Source organism: Anopheles arabiensis, chromosome 2 (genome assembly GCF_016920715.1).
Source record: "Anopheles arabiensis isolate DONGOLA chromosome 2, AaraD3, whole genome shotgun sequence".
Taxonomy (NCBI): Eukaryota; Metazoa; Arthropoda; class Insecta; order Diptera; family Culicidae; genus Anopheles; species Anopheles arabiensis.
In genome coordinates this window covers 5930200-5953405 of record NC_053517.1, presented here as the reverse complement: position 1 = coordinate 5953405, position 23206 = coordinate 5930200, and the positions used below count along the sequence as shown (strand labels likewise).

Here is a 23206-nt window from a genome sequence, read left to right as displayed (position 1 = left end):
ATAACGCGCCCAATTGTGTCACACACGCATTAGTCCGCGCCTCGGAACGGACCTCGGTGCATACGTTTGATTGTGTGTTTGATTTATGGCGTACCAGCGGACGACCGTGCTGCCTAACCGGACAAGTCTTACGAGGTCACCACTCACCTGTCACCCGGGTGGCGATTCCCGCACTCTCTTTCCCACCGGATCCGGCGCCCGGTGAGTGGTAACGGCGCTGTAACGCGGCTCCCGATGTAGGTAAAATTCGAAAGGGAGTACACTTTCTTCGGTTTCGATGAATTTGGCAATCGGTGACGTAAGAGCCAGCAAGCTCCTTATTATTTCCGTTCCCTTTTTATGCGCGCGAATCCCGAAGAGGTAATCTTAAGAACAGATCACTTGCGTAACAGTCCGTGGTCCTTTCGTTTCGAAGATTCCAGGAAGATCGGAAAGTGGCCACTCACCTGTCTCTTTCACATTACACCGCGTGATCCGAGATAGTGTTTGGCCTTGGCGAGTCGTCGTGTTCTCTTCGGGGCTATGGACAAACGGGATGTTGTACTGAAGCGGTAAAAGTGGTCTGTCCTTGGAATGTCTGCACCGAAAGCTGAGGGAGTTGACTTATGGAATGGGGTTTTCGGTGATAACAGCCAATCGTTGGTAGCTCCAGATGTTGCTCTGTACCGTGATCGACGCAAGAACTTTACACTGTGAGAAACGCACTTTCAATTTCAGGTGAATGTAAGCGATGGAATTCTTGTGACATGTTTATGATCACTCTCACTCTTATGATCACAGATCACTTGTGAAGTTGGAAGCGCGAAAGCTCGTACCAATCAGAGTGACCTACCCGCTGGGCATTCGGGGCAGGTCGTGTCAGAAAAGGAAGAAATTTAGAGGACACGCAACGATTGCACCTTGACGGACGACGAAAACCGTCCGACCAGGCTGTTCGCTTCCTTTACTTCAAATTGCTTGGAACGAACGAACGGAAAGTGGGAAAGAAAACCGACCGATCGATTAATTACGGGCGTCTCGACAAGCTGGCCCTGAAATTACACACCACACCCGGACGAACACACGCTGATGAGGTGCAAAAGAGGCAAATTGTACCCTTTTCTGGGGGAGATGATATGCTCGATTCTTGACCACCCGCACTACCCGCGTAGTATGCTGATTGGTAATTCGATACGATGGCGCAAGGTCGTTCTGGTCATTTTCCGACTCCTCCCTGGGTGACACCGGGTGCGACCGGGTTCGGTATTGGTATTGGATGCATCGCCGGAGACAGTACGGTGGAAATCGTACGGTGTTCTGCTCCAAGAATAGCTAACCTCGTTTCTGCGGTCGCGTCCGTTGCGTAGAGCGCGTTCGCGTTCCGGTGTCATCTGGTGGGCGCGATCGAACAGGGAGCCGCCCTGCGTTCCTTACGTTCGACGTTCGAAGCGATTGTCTCGCAGCTTTGAGCAGCAGCAACAGGTAATACACGCACGCACGCAAACAGTACGCCTGTCCCAGTTTCTTCTCCGGCGTGTTCGGCGCATTCTTGGCCGATCGGGTGGGTGAGTGTTTTGCTCCCGAAACCGGTTGAGTGGCGCCATCCGCGCACCGTGCGTAGTGGATCTTGTCAAGGGACACGAGGGGTGATGATTGGGATAGAATGGAGCTTCTTACAAAAAGAAAAACACGTTGTCTTGTTCCAATCGCGTGAAAGCCAATAAAATGGATGCTTCATCTACAACTGCGAAAAACTTAGAAGCGATCGAGCTATGTTAACTGTCTCTAAGCAAATGGCCTTAACCGTCGTCATTTGTTGCAAATCTACCTCGACGCATTTACGTCCATCATGCTCTGATCATCGCTTGATCGATGTTTCGCATCACAAGCGAGACAAAACGTCCGCCCGTGCTTCTTGGCGCTGTGCTTCTTTCCTATCCCTTTGCTAGCTGGGGCTATGGGGAGGAAAAAGTGCAGCCCGGCGTGAAATGAAAATATCATCCAATATCTAGGTTATGGCTTCCCGTGTGCGAGCTCGAGATGCTAGCACACCCTCGACCCTGCCCTGCGGTGCAGTTTGCTGCAGGTCGGACACAGGACACAGACACACACACACGCAGCACATCGTCGTCGTCATAAAATTTTGACCGAACCGCGATGCATTTTCCGCACCCAATTTACGTCGGTACATCGCAACGGTGGTAGACTTGACATTTGCGGACCGGCCGGATCGTGTCACGCCATCCGAACAAACCAGGGGGGGGGGGGGCTGGCGGCCAGATCGGGTTCAGCTCAAATTGAGCGGAAATAAAAGATTGTCATCAACCGTACACCACCAGGCACTGGCCTAGCTCTAGCACTCTACGTGCAATGGGCCGTCCTTGTCCGATGAAAGTCCCAACCCAAGGCAGGCAGTTGGAATTGGGCGCGAAAATAAACACCCAGGAAATCCTGAGTGCGCGAGTTTCGAAAGTGCCAAAAGCCAGCTCGCACGCTAGCCTGATTGGCGCACTTGGGGGGTGCGCAGCGCACTTCAAAACGTCACCGCGACAGCTGAATGCATCAGTGAAAGGCACGAAGATGCAGAACAGTTGGTTTCACGTCGCGATGGTCGGCTGACAGGTTCAGGTTGGTGTGGCCGATGTAGCCAAAACCCTGTCAACGGTGGCAGTGCAGTGCCGAGAAGCCCTTTTCGGTTGGCGATGGAAGGTGGAACAAGGGCAGAAGAGCACCATGAATTGCGTAATTCGGGGCGAAGGGACAAATTGGAAGGATGGAGGAAGCCAGGAATTACCAGAAGTGCGTGGCGCCTTGGCTTCAGCTGTCCACAACAGTCCTGAGAGTCCGATGACGTGAGCTGGTAGTACCGTTTCGATGATTGTGAACGATTCTTTACGGCTTATCACACACACGCACTGTCGGCTTCATTACACAGCGTTACGGAGTTGATCTGCCGATCGTGATCGTTGGAATTATATCAGACGAAATTATTACAGCAGCCCGACGATCGCAAAAGCTACTCACCCCCCAAGGGTCTACACATTCATCTTACTTCGCTGTTGAAGATCGTGCCGCACCTTTTGGATTCGATTCAACAAGTTGTCAGCGAAATATAATGTTATTGTTATTTATGAGACAGTTTAATTTGAAAGCCAAATTTAACTCGTTAACTCGTTGTCGCTTCCCACTCTCCTCTCCTTCTGGGGATGTCTGCTGCGGAAGGTTGGTTTATGGGAACATAAAGTGGTGTGCACTTGTGCGATTGTGTGCGCGATAAAACCCCCCGAAATGGAGTGCATCTGTTTTGAATCGTTCAGGCGCAGGTTGAAGTCGTCGGTGGTGAGAGATTTTGAATGCGATGTAAATTACCCTGTAAGACTTTAATTTCCCGCTGGACGCGATGCTCGTAAAGGTGGAGAGAACCAGGTAGGAGACTCAGTAGCATCAACAGGTCGGCACAGGTCAATCGATTTTTATGCGAGTGAGTGCTGAATTATGGGCATGCATTATCAAAGATCAGTGTTAATCATGTTTATTTGACTTTTATCTTTATAGCAAATAGCAACGCTACTTGTGCGTTGGATCTGTGGTACAGTCATCAAGGTGTAGGACTTTACAACAAGGTCGTCAAGTGTTCAAATCTTGAATTGACAGAGCTCTATTTGCCTTTTCACGAGTAAACTAGTAAGTCACGTCAGGGCCAAATAAGAAGATGATGAAGAAGAAAGATACTTAGTAACAAATGACTCCCTCACTAACAGCATCTCCTACGGAGACCTTGTAGAACAACAAGAGTATTGCATTAGAACATTGACTCGCTTTAAGGTGAGTGGCTCTCGTTCTTTGGCATCCTTGAAAGTGCACACATTTCTCATGCCTTATGTGTCCAGCAAGCTCACCGGCGAATTGTTCTTCGTGCGGAGGGGGAGCTACAACTACACCAGGTCACGCATTCGGTCACGGTTCGGCACGCTGCGATCTGCTCTCCAGATGGGATGTATTTGATTCAATGGTAATAAGTGCAGGCACGTTTCGCCTCCGCACTTTTAAAGTGCATTCTGTCATAAGTCGTGCTGGCCACTGTCACCGCCGTGTCCCGTTCACCCATTCCACGAAGGTGCATCCATCTTGCAAGATTAATAGACCGGAGAAATAATTAAAGCAAAGCCGGGCGGGTGACATTGTAGCGAAATCGGAATGCATCCGTCCCTCTGTAATGGTGCAACGGTGCCGGTTTTCCATAAAAGATGAGAAACTAATTTAGCACCAGGCTGGCTTTCCCAGTGAGAAAGAGACAACGGTAGCGAGAAGTTCATTATTTCGTTGGCCACTTTTACTTCGGTGTTGGTTTTTTTGCGCTCGCTCGACTGAGTTGCATAAATAACAGCGTGCAATTGCTTTGGGGCGCAGTGGGCAGAAGAAAAAGAAAAAGAGCGGAAAGATCGGCAATGTTTTAATTTTCGTTTCATTTGTTTGCACTTAAATTGCCGCGGCACCGGTCAAAGGCGGCGGCGATGCTACTACTATCCACCGCGATGGGATCATGATGGGAAGGAGTTGGACCCGAACGATCGGGCGCGTGAGACGATTTGCGCAGCAATACGGTGTGCTTTATTTTAGCACAAGAGCGCTAAAGTTAACGAACCCATTTGGACCCATTGGAGCGCGCAGATCCACTGGATCTGTGAATTCCACTGGCTGATGAAATTTGGACAAAAGCTCTCTGTCACGAGCTACCGGGCCGCTGTTCACGCTGTCCATTCCCGCTACAGAGCGGGGGGAATGGCTTTTTGACATGGTTACAGAAACATTGTTTGCTAAACAGCGAACCGATCATATCGTGAAAGGTAACCGGCAATAAAACAAACGACCGAATCGTTACCCAAACGGAAAGCACCAGAAGTCGGCGTAGGTAATCTGAAAGCAAATCAATTCGTTTCAAAACCATGCCGGAAGAGAGTGGGTGAGACCAGACACAGAGTACCGGAAGGTGAGAGTGCTTGGGATACTAATTTGATTTGGATGTTGGGAAAGAGGAAATTCTTCACCTTTTTTCGCTGATTGTGGGAGAGATTTGATGTGGTTTGATGGTCGGTTTGGTATGTTATCTTGCTGGATAAAGACAGTGGCAGTAAGTAAGAGTAGTAGAAGTGTGAGGATCATTTCTAGACCCGAATGCGCTATGGATTAGCTACAGTGTTACAAACCACACGCCTGTGACTAAAGGAATATCAGACTTCTCAGGAACTTGGAAATTCAAATGTGAGCCAATAGGCGTTATTCAGAAGCTATTTTAATTTAATTACACATCATCACTTCCAGCAACTTCCAGCTTCGACGGCTTTGGATCTAATTGAAATGTTGTCTCCCTTCGGCGACTTGAAATATACAAAACGGCATCTATAAAACAAATACAAATCACGCGCCTCGTCTAATCCTGCCGCTAGAAGTGCAAGCACGCGCTCAAGTAGCTGACGGCGACGAATGACTAATGATCGAATAGCTGCCGATCCCGTGCACTGCTGCACGTGCAGGGTGTGTGTGTGTGTGTGTGTGTGTGTGTCGTGGAGTCGTAATCCCCGGGCCCAGCTCTCGTTAGACTCCGATCCACATTCACAACACAACACATCATAATGGCTGAAAAGCCGGGGGACAAACACACTTGGCGGGATGTTTTTGGGAGTTGGGATCCTGGGACACCTTCTGCCTAACTGGTGAAGTACCTGAGCGAGCGAACGAGCAAGAGAGAGAGAGCGATAAATAGAGAGTGTGCAAAGGCGATCGAGTGAGATCGTGACCGAGTCGAACAAATGAGCACGCTGCGCTGCCTGAACCGCAGTAATCGACATATTTATAGAATCTCCAAAACTTATGCAATCGGAAATGTATACCCGCCGGGGGGGTTATTTTTAGCGCGTCCATAAGCCCTGGGTCGGTCTGGGCGGGGTGTGTGTGTGTGTGGCTGTGTGTATCGTTTGACTCTGCCTTGGTATCTTCCGCCAAGAGAAAGGAGAAAGAGAAGTAAGGTGATGGAACTCTGCAAGGGGTCTTGTGTTTGATCGTGACGAAGCCAACTGGGTTACAGCTGCTGTGGAGGCCCGGTTTATATTACCACCACAACCCCCGGGTTTCCCCACCGCCCAAAAGGGGTGACTAAAACAATGGCGCAGATTGAACCTTAAATAGCTCACCGACAGGGTGTTATTAGCGTTGATATCGTGTTGTTAGCGTTAGCCGATACCAGATACCTAGTGCCAGCATTTTGGCGAACAGTTTGATTCGATAATTCATTAGCCAGCCGGAGAGCGGGTCAAAAGAACCGCGTCCAATGCCGGTCGCGTATTTTGTTGCCGCTTGTGTAATCGGATCCGGATCGGTCCCGGAGCGGTAGCTGTGGTTATCTAGCTCGATCAAAAACACGCCCGTCGGATCAATCAGGGAGGTTGGTGACCGCGAGGCACAGGGAGAGATCATTCCACCAGAAGTGATGGAAGAATGGGCGATCTTAATCAAAGGAGACTAACGAAGGAGACATAGCCCCTACTGTGCGTATGAGTAATGATCTTTGTGGTGAGAATAATTGATGGTCGAAATTGGCATGCTCGGAATGTCCTTCAGTGAAAGTGATCGTGCTTACATAAAATCCGTAGCAGGCAATCGAAGTCTTTAGATAATAATAATTTGCAAATTTTTAATGTTCCTCTCAAAACTCGGAACAGAGCTACAAAATGATATGATAAAACTGTCATCTACCGTCACCACCAAGCGTCATCTTTCCAGGTTCTCTAATCCCGCATAGACACCCATCGATAGCGTGTATCGATCGTGGCCTGCTGGCGCTCACCCACTTCACGCTTCGCCTGTGCTGGATGAGCCGTAGTGCGTGCAGCGTGCGGGCGATCGCGACACATCGGAAACGCACCGAACTGTCACGCACTGTGCACAACAGAGCCGATGCGAAGGAAAGACGATCTGACGTTTCGTGCGTGCTAAAAATAAAACTTTATTAAGTGTATATTATCGGTTGCGTGGGAAGCGGCGCGCCAAGGTGCGAGCCTGCGAAAGGGACGAGCTGGGAGCTCCCAGTGGGCGTTCATAAAACACACACACGCAAAAAACTCCTACTGCACACATACCCAGTGACACGCATCGGCCTGATCATGACGTTACAGAAGGGAGGTGCGAGAGTATATTGATTACTATCAGCCGGCTTGCCGGGCGCGGAGGTGTGTTACAACCCACCCAAGATCGTGATCGATTGTTACGTGCATCTTCCCCATCGTGCATCCGATTGCTTTACGCACCATTAGAAAATGAGAGAGAGAGAGTTCTCTCACATCTGTAATGCTGGTGAGAAAAACTGATCACATACACACACACATCCTCTCTCTCACACTGTATCATCGAAGCGAGGATCTATTTTCTCCGCCCCGCGTGTTAGCCAAAGAATTGGTTAGAATTCGGGGCGACTGTGTATGTATGAGCGCTGGCGAGGAGTGAGTGTGAGCGATTAGTGCAAAATAATTTTCTCACCAACTTTCCAACTTTCCGAAATCATCTCAGTTCTCGGTGGTCGTTCTACGGTTTCGGTTCGGGGTGGTCGCTCTGGGTCTGGGTCGTTTTTCTGAATTTGGTTCCATCTCCAAAAAAAAAAAAACCGCACCAAATCGTCGGGAGCTTCGGTTGCGTTTTTTCCCCTCGTTTTTCTTTTGTTCTTTTCCCGTTTTTGCGGGTGTTATTTGTTAGTTTTGAGTGTTATATTTCGATTTTCCCCCACCTTGAATACGACCCAGAGTTTTTCGAGTGATTCGTGCGGAACCATGCGCTAAGAGGATCGATCGACCGCAGCGATCATGCAAAGTGTTAGTTCATTCTAATATCATTTGACACCCGGTTGTTACGGGGGGAGGTGTTTGAAAAGAGGGGGATGCATAGTGTCATCTTTACCTTCATCCAAGCGAGTTGGAGCTGAGCCTTGTGGGTTAAATTGCATGGAAAAGTGAATTTTTCTCAAGCTCAGAACATGTCGGATTACACAGTCTAGTGTGTTTGCTGGTGTGCGAACGACCTGTGCAGTGGATGAACGTGTGTTTGTGTGTGTGTTTGTGCTTAGCATGATGTGTGCAAGTGTATGCGTGGCCCAATTTATTAGGGGTTGATCTGTGTGTGCGGTTTTCCTCACGGCTAAGCCAACGCGGCGGGTGCGTGAAATGCGGAAAACCTCATTCAATACCGTGCGTGCGTGCTCTCGCTCTGTGTGTGTGTGTATGTAGTCTCTGTGCAGTGTCAAAGAATGGGAAATGGAATGGGTGTGAAGGTGTCGAAGGATGTCACCGAATTGAAGTGAAAATTGGTGACATTGGCGTGCTCAAAATGTGTGAAAACGGTCGGCCAGAGTTTCCACTTCTAATACGGCCGAGCTGCAAAGGAAGGCCCGATGAGTGGTTTTTCTTAATTATTTCCATAAGAATACAAGATTTAGAGGCAAGAAGCAGAGAAGAAAAACGTGACACAGTTGAGCCTGAATGGTGGTGTTGGTGGCAGGCGGATGCGATGCGGTACGGTTGCGGGGTAGAAAAACACATCTCGCGCACGAAAATCGGCGACAGCAGTGGGTTAAAAATATTTTTTTTCTTTCACCTCCATCGGCGCACCACCGGGCGGTGGTGGTGGTGGTGGTCGCGCGGCAGTGATCCCCCGAGTGACGATCACGATCACGCACACATCGCGACACCTGGGTCGGCTGGCGGGCTCGCGAGATTTTCACGCACTGAGGCGTGCTGCCGTGCCTGGTGTGTGTGTTCGGTTCGGTTCGCTACAGCGCCATCTTAGTGGAGTAACGACCGTGTCGATGTTGATTTTCCCGCGAGAGCGGGCTTTTCCTTCGAGTGTGTGTGTGTTAGTGATCGTGTGGAAAAATGTGTGCGTGTGTGAGAGAGAGAGAGAGAAAGGGAGAGCGTAGCAAGTGTGAGAAATTATAGAATGTGACGGAAATGAGAGCTAGTTTTCCTCCCATTTTCACGAGTTCAAGGAGAGAAAAGGAGCGAAATGCGGTTTGAGACGAGCATTGGCATACAAACAGCATGAGAATGATCATGCCGTTAGAGCATCTAACAGAAGGAAATGGATATACTTGATGATATCACTGACTTTTGTTGATAGTATTGTTGACAGCAGCTTCGATTCCATTTTATCGAACACTGCAGATGTAGTTGAATATCTGGATACATTGAATTTGAGGTTCTTGTTCCAACCACAGGCTGTTGGTCTTGATCAGTGTCATAAACCAGTAATGTTCTATGGTTTATTTATTCCTGCAAGTATTAGCGGCGCGGTCCATATGGAGCTTGAACCCATGACGTCGTTCGATTGACGACTATACCACAGGACAATATTAGAGACCAGAAAGTCTCGTTTACAGGGGTTTCCAGGGATTCTCATAGTTGTCGGACACTTCCTTGACTGTTTCTTATTGGAAGTGAACTTCATATTGTGGGAATTAGACTCTATGGCATCCTACTTAGACGGACTCCTTGGGAATTCTTATTGGATTTGTCCAACAAGCGTGCCATAGAGACCAATTCCCATTACATTTAAGATTTTACTTAAGAAGGAGTCAATAAAGTGTCCCACAGCTATGAAAACTCCTGGAAAGCCCTGTATGTACACAAAAACCATTCACATACCTGTGGTAGTTGCTTCCTTAGCTCCTGTTCTCGCTATCAGTCCCAAACCTGACGACTCTTAAGTATGGCGTCGACAATGCTGACTGTGCCAGTCGCTAGGTCTAGCAGCAAACCTGAAACATCTTAATTAATCAGGCGGAAAAATGCAACCTCACGACCGAGCCCTGCAATCCCCTTGGCTACTGATTGCGCATGACCCCGTTTGCAAAGTGTCCCTCCGTTTCCTCTTTCCAAAGCTTTCCCGCTACCAAACACACGGCACAGTGATTGCACTATAACATGGTACAACTATTTGTGTCGAGCAGTCATTAGTCTCGTCTCAAATTTCTGCCACTACCGCGAACGGGCACGGGCAAGCGGCATGGTAACACGCATCCTCCACACACACCTAGCCAGCCACCCTGCAGTGTCACCAACACCACCTTCCCAACGGGTGAGGCACAAGATGCCTGTTTTGCTGGTGTGCCAAAGAGATTGGACCGAAACGGGATGACGGAGAGGTTGGAGACACGAGGAGAGGAGGAGTTTGGTTGGGGTTTTGGTGTTGAAATCATACCGCGGCAAAACGCACTTGGCATGGGTTCACTACTTGGGGTATGATTTCCCTCAACAACAACTACAACAAAAAATTGGAGAGGAGGGCTGGGTGTACTAATCGAGCTAAAATAGCGAATGTATGTGCAAAAAAAGAAGAAGAAGAAGAAGAAGAAGAAGAAAAACAGATAGATACAAAACTTGATCCTCCGTTTTCGGTACTTCGGGGGAGAGGTTCAATCGCAAGGTGCAAGAAGGACGCTACAGAGTGGGAAGCACGAGCAGCACATTTATTAAACTAAACCGTTTCCAATTTGTCCAAATGTACACTTGAGTGAGAATGACATGTTTTGCGAATCATTGCCAGCATTTCAGCTAATCTGTACTCCTCCTACAGGAAATGAGCTCGCACCGATGACTGTGTGTGTGTGTGATCTCACACCAAGATCAAATAAACTGCAGCTTGGATCACGTTGCAGAGGCAGTGTTGTGTAACGGCGAACGTTGTGTTCCGCCACTGGTTTTGTTATTGTTTCTTGAAGAATACGGAATACCGCGACCGCCTGTGAGGGCCTGTTGTTTCAGGATCAACAAGATGTAAATCACCCTCCACTTCGGGACAGCTTGTTTGGACATTCGCTCGGAAATTCGCCAGTGCAGCACCGTTGTGATCCTCCACCTCATCTCGAGCTAAAACCTTTACGATGCAAGTGCATCTTCGCTGTCTCTACTTAAGATCTCTGTGTTTCGTTTTCCACTCACCCACCGGATGTGTGTTTGTACGTGGCGAGAAAACGCGTTTGGAGAGCGTTTTGCATGAAGCAGAAGCGCTAAATTGTGATGTAAATTGTGTAAAGCCAGCCTTCCTTGGTCGCGGGTAAAGTGCACCCGACGCTGAGGATTATTGAGCATGATGCAAATGGTTAATGAGGTTTTTGCAAATGAGGCGTGCACTCTGTGTCAGTCTCTGTGTGTGTTGGTCGATCGTTTGGTGTGAGCGGTAATTTCCTTCTTCTTTAGTCCTTTCCCGACAGCGGAGTGCATCAACAGGCGCTGGTGGTGGTGTGCGGTGCAGAGTTGTGTGTAGTGCCACAGTGCTCGGAATGTGTGCGGTGCCGCAGTGCCACTGCTTGATGTGCGCGTATCGATAAACATTGAAAACCCCTTAGTGCTCACCCCGACCTGTAGTGCATGCCGTTATCTAACACTCGATGATGGGAGATTGCGTCGGACGTGCGGCGAACCACAAGAGCAACGGCACCACCACCAGCATCCTACACAGCGCATCGCCCCAGATCGTCCTGCCGAACGGTGTGATTCTGAACCGCCGGCCCAAGTCGGATACGGCCGCCCTGAACGAGTGTCTGCTGTGCTGGAACCAGCCGCAAGATCCGAGCCGCTGTCCGAACTGTGCCCGCCAGTACTGTCTGCAGTGCATCACCAAGTGGTTCGGTGCGAAGCGGGCCCAAACGCCCGACGGTGGCATCGACTGTCCCAACTGTCACGCGAAGCTACCGCTCGAGAATCTGGTGCAGTGTGCGGCCGCGGTGCATGATAAGCTGGCCAGTGGCGCCTGTGAACCGGTCCACCTCAGCAACGGGGACGCCTGCAATGGGTCACTTAAGCTGAACGGCAATGGGTCGGCCACACCACCACCGACCGCCGAGAAGGGTACGATTCGCGTGGTGGTGAAGGTGCTGGAAAGCGATGCCGATGCGATACCGAACGGCTCACAGACCGTGCTCACGAACGGAACGGTTACGGCGGCCGACTGTGCCCTGCCGAACGGTTCCAGCTCGGAAAAGATGCATCCACCGATGACGAACGGCAAGCAGCAGCAGCAGCAGCAGCAGCCGGTGAAGCAGCATGACAAGCGAAAAGATAACACATCACCGCAGCAGAACGGTACGGAATTGGACCCTGTCGGGAAGCAGGCAGGTTCCGGCCCGTTGGAAAACGGACGAAACAAACCAAAACCACCACAGCCCATCATCTGTAACGGGGTGCATCCGGAGACGACGTCCAAGGAGCGCAAAAGCGCAAACCAAAGCAATGGAAGACCCACGGTGACGTTCGAGGAAGCAAAGCCAACACGCCGAAACGGCTACCGTAGCAAACAGGCGGCTGAGAGTGCAAAGGCTACGGTCGTTGAAAAGCAACCATCGCCTCCGATTGACGACCAGGCAAGCCTGGCGAGATCCTCACCCGTGACTGCAGCTTCGCCGGAAAGGGTTGTGCGGGACGATGACTCCTCTACTGCCGGGGTCTCCGATAACCTCTGTCCAACGCACGCGCTGCCGATGCTGTTCTTCTGTCTGTCTTGTAATGGATGCATCTGCGAGACCTGCGCCCTGCACGACGACACGCATGCCGAGCACACGTTCAAGAAGATCACCACCATGTACGACAGTAAGGTGGAGAAGATCCGGCACGAGTTCGGTGGCATCAGGGAGTATCTGGCCGACGTCGGTACGGTGCTGCGTGCCATCGAGCAGAACATTGACTGGGTGCGGGCGTCCAAGGCACGGAAGCTGCAGGAGCTGAGCCAGCTGCTGCACACCGAGGCGGAAAACATAGAGCGCCAGATACAGGCCAAGCTGACGCTGCTCCAGCGCCAGAAGGACTCGGTGGCGGGCGAGATTGCGCGCGTCACCGGCGCTTACCGGCGGTTGGAGAGTGAACTGAAGGCGTGCCCGAAACCGGAGCTACTCTTCAAGGACGGTGACTTTCTGCAGCGCTGTGCTCGGTTGATTGAAACACCCGCCTCGAAGTCGTTCCGCCACGAGCACGTCCCGGTGGATCTGGATTGGTAAGTGGAGTTGAAGATAAAAGCGTGATTCTGGGTAACATGCCGTTTTTTTGTAATTGGACTTTCCAGTGAGTTTGTGCCCGAGTTCCGGTCGGAGGTGTTCGTCATCAAGAACTATCACGCGATCGAACCGATGGAAGAATGCCGAACCTCGGATGTGTTGCGCGATGTGGTCGGGTTCGGGTGGCGTCTACACATCTGGAAGAGTGATCATCTCTCGGTGACGCTCATCATGACGGACGGCGTTATTGGAAGGTTTGGAAGATTAGTGACGGAAGGGAGCATCTCTGGATCGTAATCTTAATTTTTTGTGCTTCTTTCTACAGATACGAATACTGCATCGAGCTAATGCACGAGGATCCGGCGAAAGCGATCAGGCTAACACAGATCGATCACTTCGAGCTGCACCAAACCGGCCCGGTACACGATCTGATCGAGAACGAGCAGCTCGAGGTGGAAGGCTTCCTCAATCCGGAGGACGACTCGCTGCAGATCAAGTTCTCCGTCCGTCCGCCCACGATCGTCATGGTGAGCCGGTACCAGCAGGAGTTTATCGATCGCTTCATGAAGGATAACATCAAGTAAGTATGGCTACTGGCAAATCTACATCAAGTCTTCCGGCCGGATGCCGGAAACTAATCATCCAATTAGCTTGATCCTACCGCGAGGAGAGCTCCAAATTCCAACCAGCAAGCAGATGCCGGCAGAAAACTATTCCTAGTACAAGGTGGGCCCTAATTTGCCAAACTCCCGCCCAATGCCCAGGGCAAACATCTCAAGCACACGCTTGTTAGTACGTAATGTACTTCCTGGCAGGTTACACACGCTCAAACGCCCTGCACCGGGACGGCCAGATTTGGGGCTAGAATTAAATGATCCTCATTCCAAAGTGGTGCGGCGACGCGGGTCGTTTGCGATGCCGTACGAGCCGCGAACGGCGATCGTCGCATTGAAGAGTTCGTGTATAGTCGCCATTGGGAAAAGGGAAGGGCGTCCTGAACCTCTGCGTTAGCAAATGCGCGAAAGTGCAGCCCGGGATCAATCACGAGAAATTTTAATTGGTCACCCACTGGGGGAGAGAGTGGACTGGGAGGATGGGACACAAGTGGAGCATCGTCAAACACCTCCCGGACGTGTTGGTTGCAGCAGCTTGCGTGCCATCTATATCTGCGTTCGAAGGGTGGAAAACGACACGTCTGCGGGAGTCCAATCGTGTTGCCACTAAAAATAGCTCTAACCCCTACCCCACTCGCCTGTCCCCGTCGGAAGATCGCACCGTGGGAGAGCACCGTGGCATCATCGCGGTGAGGTATGCTAACCACGTGAGCCAAGCACACCTTACGCTCGTTCGTGAAGTGTTTGGCGTTTGGCTCTGTCAGAGCTTCATGATTCACAGAGCCAAACCCCGTTGGTGAACCTTGGGAAGCGTGGCGTGGCTCACGTGATACACCTTGCAAGTCTCAGCTGGCACGCAGGAGCCGGTGGGCCGAGCTGCGGAGTAATTGAAGTCACCAATGGAACATATTAATTTAATGTAACGCTAATTATCATGCGTCCGCAAACAAAATTGCTCCCCCTCCTTGCACAAGGCTCTGCAAGAACAATGCGAGGGAAAGTACTGTTCCGATCGCTAGACGGCAGAGAGATCCCCTTCTTCTTCTTCTTCTTCTTCTTCTGTTGGCTTGCCCCGCTTTGCGATAGTGCGCCCCATCTTCACGTGCGGATCGACTTGATGTACGCGGTGCCTTGCCGTGTTCGCTCACACTCAACCCGGCTCGGTGACGTTCGGTGGTGTTTGGGCGAGCGCGACGCGAGCGTTGGGTGTTTTTTTTCTTCCTCTTCGTTTTCCTTCTGCAACGCTGCTCTGACGTGCGTTGTTGGCGTGAAGTCAATTAGCGCATACTGGGCCACCCGCGAACACCGTGCGGCGCGCAAAGGTTTTCGGCCGGGGCCACAGAACCTTAATGCCGGCGCATACAAGCCGCCCGTCCTTCCAACGCCGTCTCCATTCCCTGCTCGGTGGTACAGGAGGAGAGGGGGGGGGGGTCGTTTGGCAAGAAAATAGACCTGTCCTCCGAGACCCCTCCCCCCCTCCTATGCCAATCTGGTGCGAAACAGGCAAACAATGTGAGGCTTCTTCGGTGCGGTGACGCCAGAAGATTGGTGAAAGTGGAGTGCCTGGGTGCTCAGGTGGTGACGTCTTGTTCATCGAACTGTTACTTTTCTTTGATATTCTGGGGTGCCTGAAGCGCGTTTAATTAATTTAAACAAAAACAAAACAAAAAAGGGACGAAAAAGAGCTGCTGCCTGAAGATCACTCCTGCAGCAGGCAGCGGGAATAAAAATAATCATAATTAAGGAAAGCAAAAGCGTTGGGAAATGTTTGAACAACTCAAAGAACAACTCTCGGCCGGCCCGGGGGAGGTGTTGGGTGGAAGAGTTAATTAAAATTCGCTAGTGTGAGCGCTTTGCCTTATGCCTATGTTTGCATCCCTGTCCAAGTGTGTTTCAGTTTTGGCCGTTCCCTCGACGCTCCTTGCTCCAAACAATTCTTCACCCTCTCCACCATCTTGCGCCATTATGATGTGCAGCTGTAAATCATTTCTTTACATCACCCAAAGCAAAGTGCAATTTATGGCCCAATTCTCTCGTTACCTCCCGCCCGCTGTTTAGCATGGTCCAGATTAGTGGGTAGATTTTTATATTAAATTTCCCAGCCCAGCCCCAGCCACGGTGACAAGCAAACTCCCTGCCCGTCCTTCGTGAGCTTCCGATCCAATCGCAACGGGGTAACAATGCCGAAACCGAAGCGGCGAACCAACTCGTTTGCAGAGGGAGAGTGTGTCGGCTTGAACGTCTTTTCGGCTTCTTTGGTCCTGCGCTCGCTTCAGTAAATTGGTCCTCCCTGCCTGCAGCTGCTGCCGGGGGGACGGGGGTGTGTTGGGTGCATATTTAAATGGTGTGTTAATTATGTTTTATTTACACTGTGTACATTTGTGCCCGCCCGTACGAGTATTTCTGTGGGCCACGGGAGGCCACGATATTTTCACAACGGCGGGTCCCGTTGTGGTTTTAGCCGCCTCGGGGGGGTTTTTTTGGTGATGAATGTTTATTTTATTTATTTTTAATGCATTCATCTCCCTGCGCATTATGCTATCGCTTGCGTACCTTGTACGTACCCGACTGTGTTGTGGGCGACGAGCGACTTTGTGATGTTTCAGGGCGGACATCGGCACCCCACCGGCTAAGTGTGGTAATGATTTATGGAGATCGATTGTTTGAATTGAGTTTTGCGGGGGTTTTTAGAGGAACTACAGTCCGTTTGTGGCTCAAACAAAGCTAAAGTAAGCTATCACTTGCACTGCCGACCCAATCGATCGCTATTTTCATGCCCTTGCGTGACGTTTTCATTTTGAACTGCTCCGTTCGATTCGACCAAATTCTCATTTGTCTTGCGTTTTTTCGCCTGCAATCACCACAAGGGCGTTTCGGTTTGCCACACCCACAGCCACCTCTGCCCCAATCGCGGCTTACAATTAGCTTGTTAGCGACAACATCTTTGCATCTTTGCTTGGTGCTATTTATTAGCGATCGATTGGCATGGTTTCTTTCCTCAGCGACGACGCCAGGCGGTTTTTTCGGCATTCAATCTAGTTTAAAGCGGCTGTTTTGTGCTGTTTGCAAGCATCGTGTTGTGTGTTAGCAGCCTAACAAAGAGCACTTTTAGATAAATATATTTGTTACACACCCAAATAATAGCCGCACAATCATTAGGGGACAACGCGTCACGGAAACCCTGGGAGATCATAATTCAGGCCTTGAATCTGCAGATCACTCGTCGGACCGCACCACTCAGGATCGTACATTCAAAAGAGCATCCGACAAGAGATGGATGGTTGGATGAAAGTGAGCGTTGATTTACGGGAGTTGCCTTTAGACCCACTCACACTCTTCAGAGAATACGACTAAAAGACACCGGCACCAATATGAATAATCTTGTGCTCCCTTCTGTTTTCTGTATATATGCGGAGACCGGCAGCATATGTAAGCAGCATACTGCGTGCCTTCTCCCCCCCCCCCCGCGTCAATTGATCGATCGCGGCACGATAAGTGGGGTGCTATAATTTGCACCATTTTTAGTGCCGTTTAACGCCATTTTTGGGCCGGTTGATGGTCAGGACGGGTTCGGGCAATTCGGGGCCGCCAGAATCGCCAACCCACAGTGGGTCCTTGACTGGGTGAGCGTGTGAGTGTGTTGGTTCGCTAATTAGTTTGTTGGTGGTGGGGATATTGGGTTGTTGAACAGACAATTAAGTTTTTAATGGTAACGTGTTTGCCATTGGACAGAACGATCGGTTCCGTTTGCCATCAGCACGAATCAATTCGGCCAAGCCGTTGTGATTTATTGGTTCGTTGATGTTGATGAGTGAAGCTTTTTTCGGCACTGTTTTGCTTGCACAATAATTATAAACGCTTGTATAAAAGCACTTGAATGGAGCGGTATCCAAAATTCCTGCTCGATGTCATTCCATTAGATACTAATAGGTTGATGTGGGCTCATGCCGTAGCTAATCAATTTCCTCAGCGAACCTTTTAAGGGTCTACATTACACGACATGATAACAAAATGACCCATTACGGGCAATAATTGAAATCATAAATCTCTCAAGCCCTGTAGCTAGAAAATTGGGGCCAATTAATTGATCCGCTGTGCGTTGTGTCATGTTGGCTGTGTTATTGTTCGTGGTTAAACTGTCAGACATTGGTGGATACAGGGCAAGTACTTGACCCACTTGTCCCGTGTGGATTCGAAGGTTCGAACTCAGTACACCTAATAGGTGAGAAAAGCTCCCCAAAAAAAACCCAACCAATGCAAATTGTAGGCACTCTTTGCAACAGGATCGGGCTGTGCACGCTTCCGAGAGTGAAGCGAATCGAACCGCGAACACCCTTCTGGGTCTGTGGTTTTAGCCATTCCGTGTACAGGCAGGTTGGGAACTGTTGTAGCCTTGCGTTAATTGAATGCTCCAAATTGGGTAGCATCGGTTATGCTTACACCCAGCGCCAGCGTGCAACGAGGATGATCCATCGGTTGCGGTGCATTGTCGAAACCTCCGATCAAATATCCCAAAGCAACGAAGACTGCCGTGCCACACACACACACACACACAAAACGATTAGGGCTCCAAACATGAATCTATTGTGTAGTCGCGAGGAAGATTAACTGCTGCCAATCATCGTCCATCGTCCGAAACCATCAATTTGCCTGCCCGAATCGAAACAATCGAAGCCGATGGGGACGAACACAGTTGGAGGGAAGCGAGCAAAACCACACAAGAAGCAAGCTGAGGAGGCCGTCTCCTCCAATAACCATTTGCAGCAAACCGTTTGCATCATAATTACGGCCAAAGTTGGTGGTTTAAGTATCGGCTACCCACCCGCGGCTACGCGGCAAATTGGCATTTTGGTACTTTCTTTGCTGTGCGCACCGCACAGTGGTGGTGTCCCCAAAAAAGGGTCTGTTTCATGCTCCATTAGAGTTGGTTCCCAACTACCAGCCATGACGCCAAGGTGGTGGCGGTGGTGTACTGTTTCAGTGCGTGTGCGTTCCGTCTGGCCGCTTGGACAGTGATCCGGGACTGACAGATTGTGTCGATGACTGGCCGATTCCGAAGATCAAAAGCGGGGTCGGGTTTTGGGGCGGCTTATTAGATCTTCTGATGACCTTGCGAAGAGGGGGGTGTTGGATTTAGTACACACTATGAGAGAGAGATTGAGAGCGAAAGAGACGTAGAGGTGAAAGGTGGATTTAAGTAATTATGCATACCATGTGACAGCTGTGGCAGCAAGAACGAGCTGTGACCACCGACCGCAGCGGTTCCTAATTATGATGGTGATAATTTGTGTGCCTGGCCAAGGCTATCCACGCACGATCAGCGTGTACTCCACAGTGGGAAGAAGCCTAATGGACACTAATAATGATCGTTATAGCGGGACTGTAAAAAAAACGGGAAAAGAAAAGAGAGTGTCTAAACGTTTTTAAAACACACGGAGATCGCATTGCCGATAAGCATCGAGCTTTTATTTTACCTTGACCGTTTACTAATGGCGGTTGTTGATTTCTCGTTAAAATTTAAGCACAAACGCTAGTGCCTACTGCCTGCCACCTTTCATCAAGCTTATCTCGTTTTGCAGCGAATACGACAGCAACGTAATCACGATCTGCAACATTCGCGATCCCACGACGTCGATCGTACTGTCGAAGCAGTACACCGACACGGTCGGCTCCCGGTGGCGGCTGAACGTGTATCCGAAGGGGAACAACACCAACCAGCGCTACCTGAGCACGTATGTGGAGCTGTGCGATGGTATCGCGGGCAGGTAAGCAACGATTGTGGACGATTTCGCGGGGGAAGATCACATGTTTGACACGGGCGATCGATCGGACTCACTCGGTAGATATCAGTACACGGTGGAGCTGCTGCACGATGATGTGACGCGCCAGGTAAAGTTCCAGTCGGAGGACCACTTCAAGGTGGGCGATATACAGGGCTACCAGAAGTTTATCCGCGTGCGACGGCTACTGGAGGAGGGCTATCTGAACGAGGAGGGCTCGATTCTGATTCGCCTCTCGATTCGACCGGCCAACCTTGCGTTGCGCTGCCAGTATCAGGAGGAGTACCAAACGCTTAAGGAGGACAAACTGCGCACACAGTTCAATGCGTAAGTGTAACGTTGGAGTTGGTGGTTGGTCTTTCATACTCCGGACGACAACTGATGGTTCTGCACTGTGCTTTCGATCTTTCCAGCCAGCTGAACCAAAACCTAACCAGGATAAAGAGCCTGCGCGACGACAATGCGTCCCTGCAGGCGCTAGTCTATCCGGAGTACGCGTCCAACATCTTCGTGGTGCGCAACTTCAGTGCCCTGCGGGAGGCCCAGGAGGACATCTGCTCGGACAATGCGTACGACGATCTGGGGTGCTGCTGGCGGCTGATCGTGTACGCGAACGGTGATAAGGAGGGACGCGATGAGTGGCTAAGCGTGTACCTGAGACTGCTAGAAGGCATTCCGGGAAGGTAAGTTAGTTGCTCAGAGTTGGTCGTTGTATCGTTGGTTGGTAATGTAATCATCTGCTTACCAGCTACGAGTACTGCGTGGAGCTGTTGCACAACGACGCTGCCAAGACGGTCAAAATGGAGGGGACACAGTCGTTCGACATACAGGAGCGCTTTGGCTGGACGCGCTTCGCCCGGCTGGACTGGATCTGTGCGAATGGGTTCGTCAGCGAGGAGCAGGACGCGCTGTACTTTCGATTTTCCCTCCGGCCACCGAACTACAAGGCAAAGTGCGAATATCACCATCTGCTGCGGCTGGAAGCGAAGCGGGAATGTGAACTACTGAAGCGGTAATTTGTCCAAGTTCTAGGTTTCGTCCACACTTTGCTGACTGGAACAACACGCTGCGCTCTTTTCTTTGCCACAGTGAACTGATACCGTCGTACAGCACGAAGACATACACGTTACGCAACTTTTCGGAGATGCAGCGCAAGGATAGCTTCATCTATTCGGACCCACTGGTGGACGATCTAGGATTCACCTGGAGACTGCTAATCTACGCCAACGGACACAATGAGGCGCGTGGCAATCATCTCAGCATCTATCTGATACTATTCGAAGGTGTATCTGCCAGGTAAGGCACTCGTCCGCTCGAACGTTCATGTCCACTTGGCTACATCTAAACCAACAGCCGATCGAGTCCATTCTCATACGTTGTTCTTGTCTTGCCAATTTGTATTCCCCCCTTCTCAACTTTTCGTGCAGCAGGTTCGAGTACCGGGTGGAGCTGCTACATCCCCAAAATCCGACCGCCAACATCAAGATGGAGGGCGTGAACGTGTTCAAGCTGAAGAAGATCTGGGGCTGGCCACAGTTTATGGATCACGAGCGGCTGCAGGAGGAGGGCTACCTCGACCAGTCGGCCGACACGCTCGAGTTCCGCCTGTCCATGTGCCCGCCGGACATTAAGCTGAAGTGTGAATATCAGCAGGAGTTTATACGCAAGCTTAAGGAAAATCAGAAATAGTGGATTAGCGTCGAGAAACAAACCAAAAAAAAACTACAACGGTCAGCCTTAAAACTGCCAGTCCGAGGTGGCTTGTCGGGTAAGGGCAGTGTGTAAATGGTGAGGAGTTTCGAAGAGAATGTGTCGTGTTTAGATGTACACTGGGCCACTGGGGAACATGAACACTCGAACGAATCGAACAAGCCGGACAAAACCCGTGGCGTCCTCGGAAGTCATCCACCATGTTTGGTGGTTAGGAGCAGCGTGCACGCGCGATGAAGCAGAAAACACGCGCGCCGAGCTTATCGCGTACAACGAGTTTACGCAACCGAGTGTGTGTGTGTGTGTGCGGATGGATGGGATGCGCACAGAAGAGAATGTGTTTGAGTGCGCGCGGGAATGAAAATGAAATGAACACGTTCCTAGTGTGTCGTTGCATCGTTTTTGGACACCTTCGTTATGGGGTAGGGAGGTTGGGGGAGGAGTTTCGGTGTACTGTGCGGATTTTTTTGTTAGTATAAATTTTCTTTCCGACACCGCGCGCCGTGCACGGGCCCGAGCGTTGATATATAAATCAAAGCTAATGTTCGAACAAACCCAAAAGCATGAGCATGAGCGAAGAACATGGTAGCGGTGGTTGATAGCTCTCGCAAAAGAAAGCGAAGATAAGGGGGGGGGGGGGGGGAGACGGTTTTGAAATGTGGGGCGGGGGCTGGTAGCCGTTTCTATATTTTTAGCATAAAAGTGTAAGGAATTCGATACGCGACACCGGCGATCATGATGATGATCATGCTGATGATGGTGATGATGCTGCTGCGGTTAGCGCAAGATCACCGGCGAGATGGGGCGAAATGAAATCAGAAGCGACGACGGGTCAGCCACACACATATACACTCACTCATGGATGTAGAGGCGTTCTAGTGTGCCATCGACGAACTGACCAAAGATACAAACCGGAAGCGCAAGTGTACTCGCGCTTGGAAACGGAACGAACGAAGCGAGCGAGAGAGGAGACGAACAAAAACAAAAGTCATAAAACGAGGGTTTGGGGAGTGAAATGTCGTACGGTAACTTGTAGCCAAACCGTTGGTAAGTGGCTTGGGAGGTGCTTTATGTTCCTCCCGTTTTATGATCGACTCGCTGCACGCTGACCACGGGGACGCAGGGAGCGTATGTGTAGATTGTATATTATATTTATTTTGCTCGGTTTTAGTTTTCGTGTCACTGCTTGCGTTCACGTCCCTGGGGGCGTGTGCGCGGGAAGTACGGGGGAGAGTGAGTGGGGCCTTGTATGAAGTTTAGGATAAATATCGCACCGAACGGTATCACGGTGGACACGGTATGCTTTTTTTTTGTATATTATGGTTTAGACTGTTTTTTTGGCCGCCCGTATCTTTGACTGGTAGATTCGTAACGGGCGTAACGTGTAGCCTGTTCCTTTCCTGTTCCACTCTTTGAAGGGTGCGGGAGGAGGAGCGTTTAAGTAGTCGAAAAGATGTCTTTGTTTTTTGTTTTTCCTTTTGTTGTTTACCGCCGACTGTCCTCGCGGTAAGTGGGAGAAAAGAGTGGGTTATAAATTTATTAATATTTTCTCTTTTGCGTTTCATCCACGTTTATGTGTTCTTGCCGTGCGGTATCGTGCGATTTGGCGCGGCTTAGGAAGGGGGAATACTGGGGGAGGGTTAGTTTTTTTTCTTTTCTATTACAATTGTGCACCATGATGAGATTGGTTTTCATGTCTCAGTGAACGAGAGCAAAAATACAATAAAAGAATATTTTGCAAACATGGCTAGTGTATGTGGTGTCCTTTTTCCGAACTTAATACAAAAAAATATCAAATTGTATGATAGTTAATAGTTAAATTGTATGAAATCCGTTGTAAAAGCACGTGGTTGGTTCTAAAATTCAAATTTTAGTACAATGAGGAAAGTTTAAATTTATGTTCGAAAAACCGTTACAATGCTTCAAAATCCAATGTTCTGCATGCTGCAATTAAGGTAAAAATACAAAATCTATACGTTTTAACTGTTGTTCATAGCATAAAAACAACTTGAAATACGAGTGTGGAGAAAATATGAGCGTAAACATAAACTATTTTTCCATTTCCGATATGTTCTAATTTACAGCCCAAAGCA

At 50.0% G+C, this 23206-nt stretch overlaps 1 protein-coding gene across 3 annotated transcripts; it reads left to right on the top strand.

The window, feature by feature from the left end:
• Nucleotides 1-7556: 7556 nt before the first annotated feature.
• Nucleotides 7557-22859, top strand: LOC120894499. 3 transcript variants are annotated; one of them, XM_040297126.1, is made up of 10 exons: nucleotides 7557-7841; nucleotides 11220-13008; nucleotides 13078-13263; nucleotides 13335-13589; nucleotides 19203-19388; nucleotides 19467-19730; nucleotides 19817-20086; nucleotides 20152-20415; nucleotides 20493-20699; nucleotides 20834-22859. In XM_040297126.1, exons 2-10 carry the CDS (start codon nucleotides 11411-11413, stop codon nucleotides 21090-21092), a joined length of 3489 nt encoding a protein of 1162 aa, XP_040153060.1. In that variant the 5' UTR covers nucleotides 7557-7841; nucleotides 11220-11410; the 3' UTR covers nucleotides 21093-22859. The 3 variants fall into 3 exon arrangements, with proteins under 3 accessions (XP_040153060.1, XP_040153058.1, XP_040153059.1); XM_040297124.1 differs by having other exon boundaries at nucleotides 20831-22859; XM_040297125.1 differs by having other exon boundaries at nucleotides 7571-7588; nucleotides 20831-22859.
• The last annotated feature ends 347 nt before the right edge of the window (nucleotides 22860-23206 follow it).

What these genes read in the sequence shown, in the direction of transcription:
- LOC120894499 (XM_040297124.1), top strand. Translation starts at nt 11,411, where the DNA reads ATGATGGGAGATTGCGTCGGACGTGCGGCGAACCACAAGAGCAACGGC. An exon ending in TTCATGAAGGATAACATCAA is followed by an intron (nt 13,590 to 19,202) that starts GTAAGTATGGCT and finishes CTCGTTTTGCAG; the next exon opens with CGAATACGACAGCAACGTAA. An exon ending in GAATGTGAACTACTGAAGCG is followed by an intron (nt 20,416 to 20,492) that starts GTAATTTGTCCA and finishes TCTTTGCCACAG; the next exon opens with TGAACTGATACCGTCGTACA.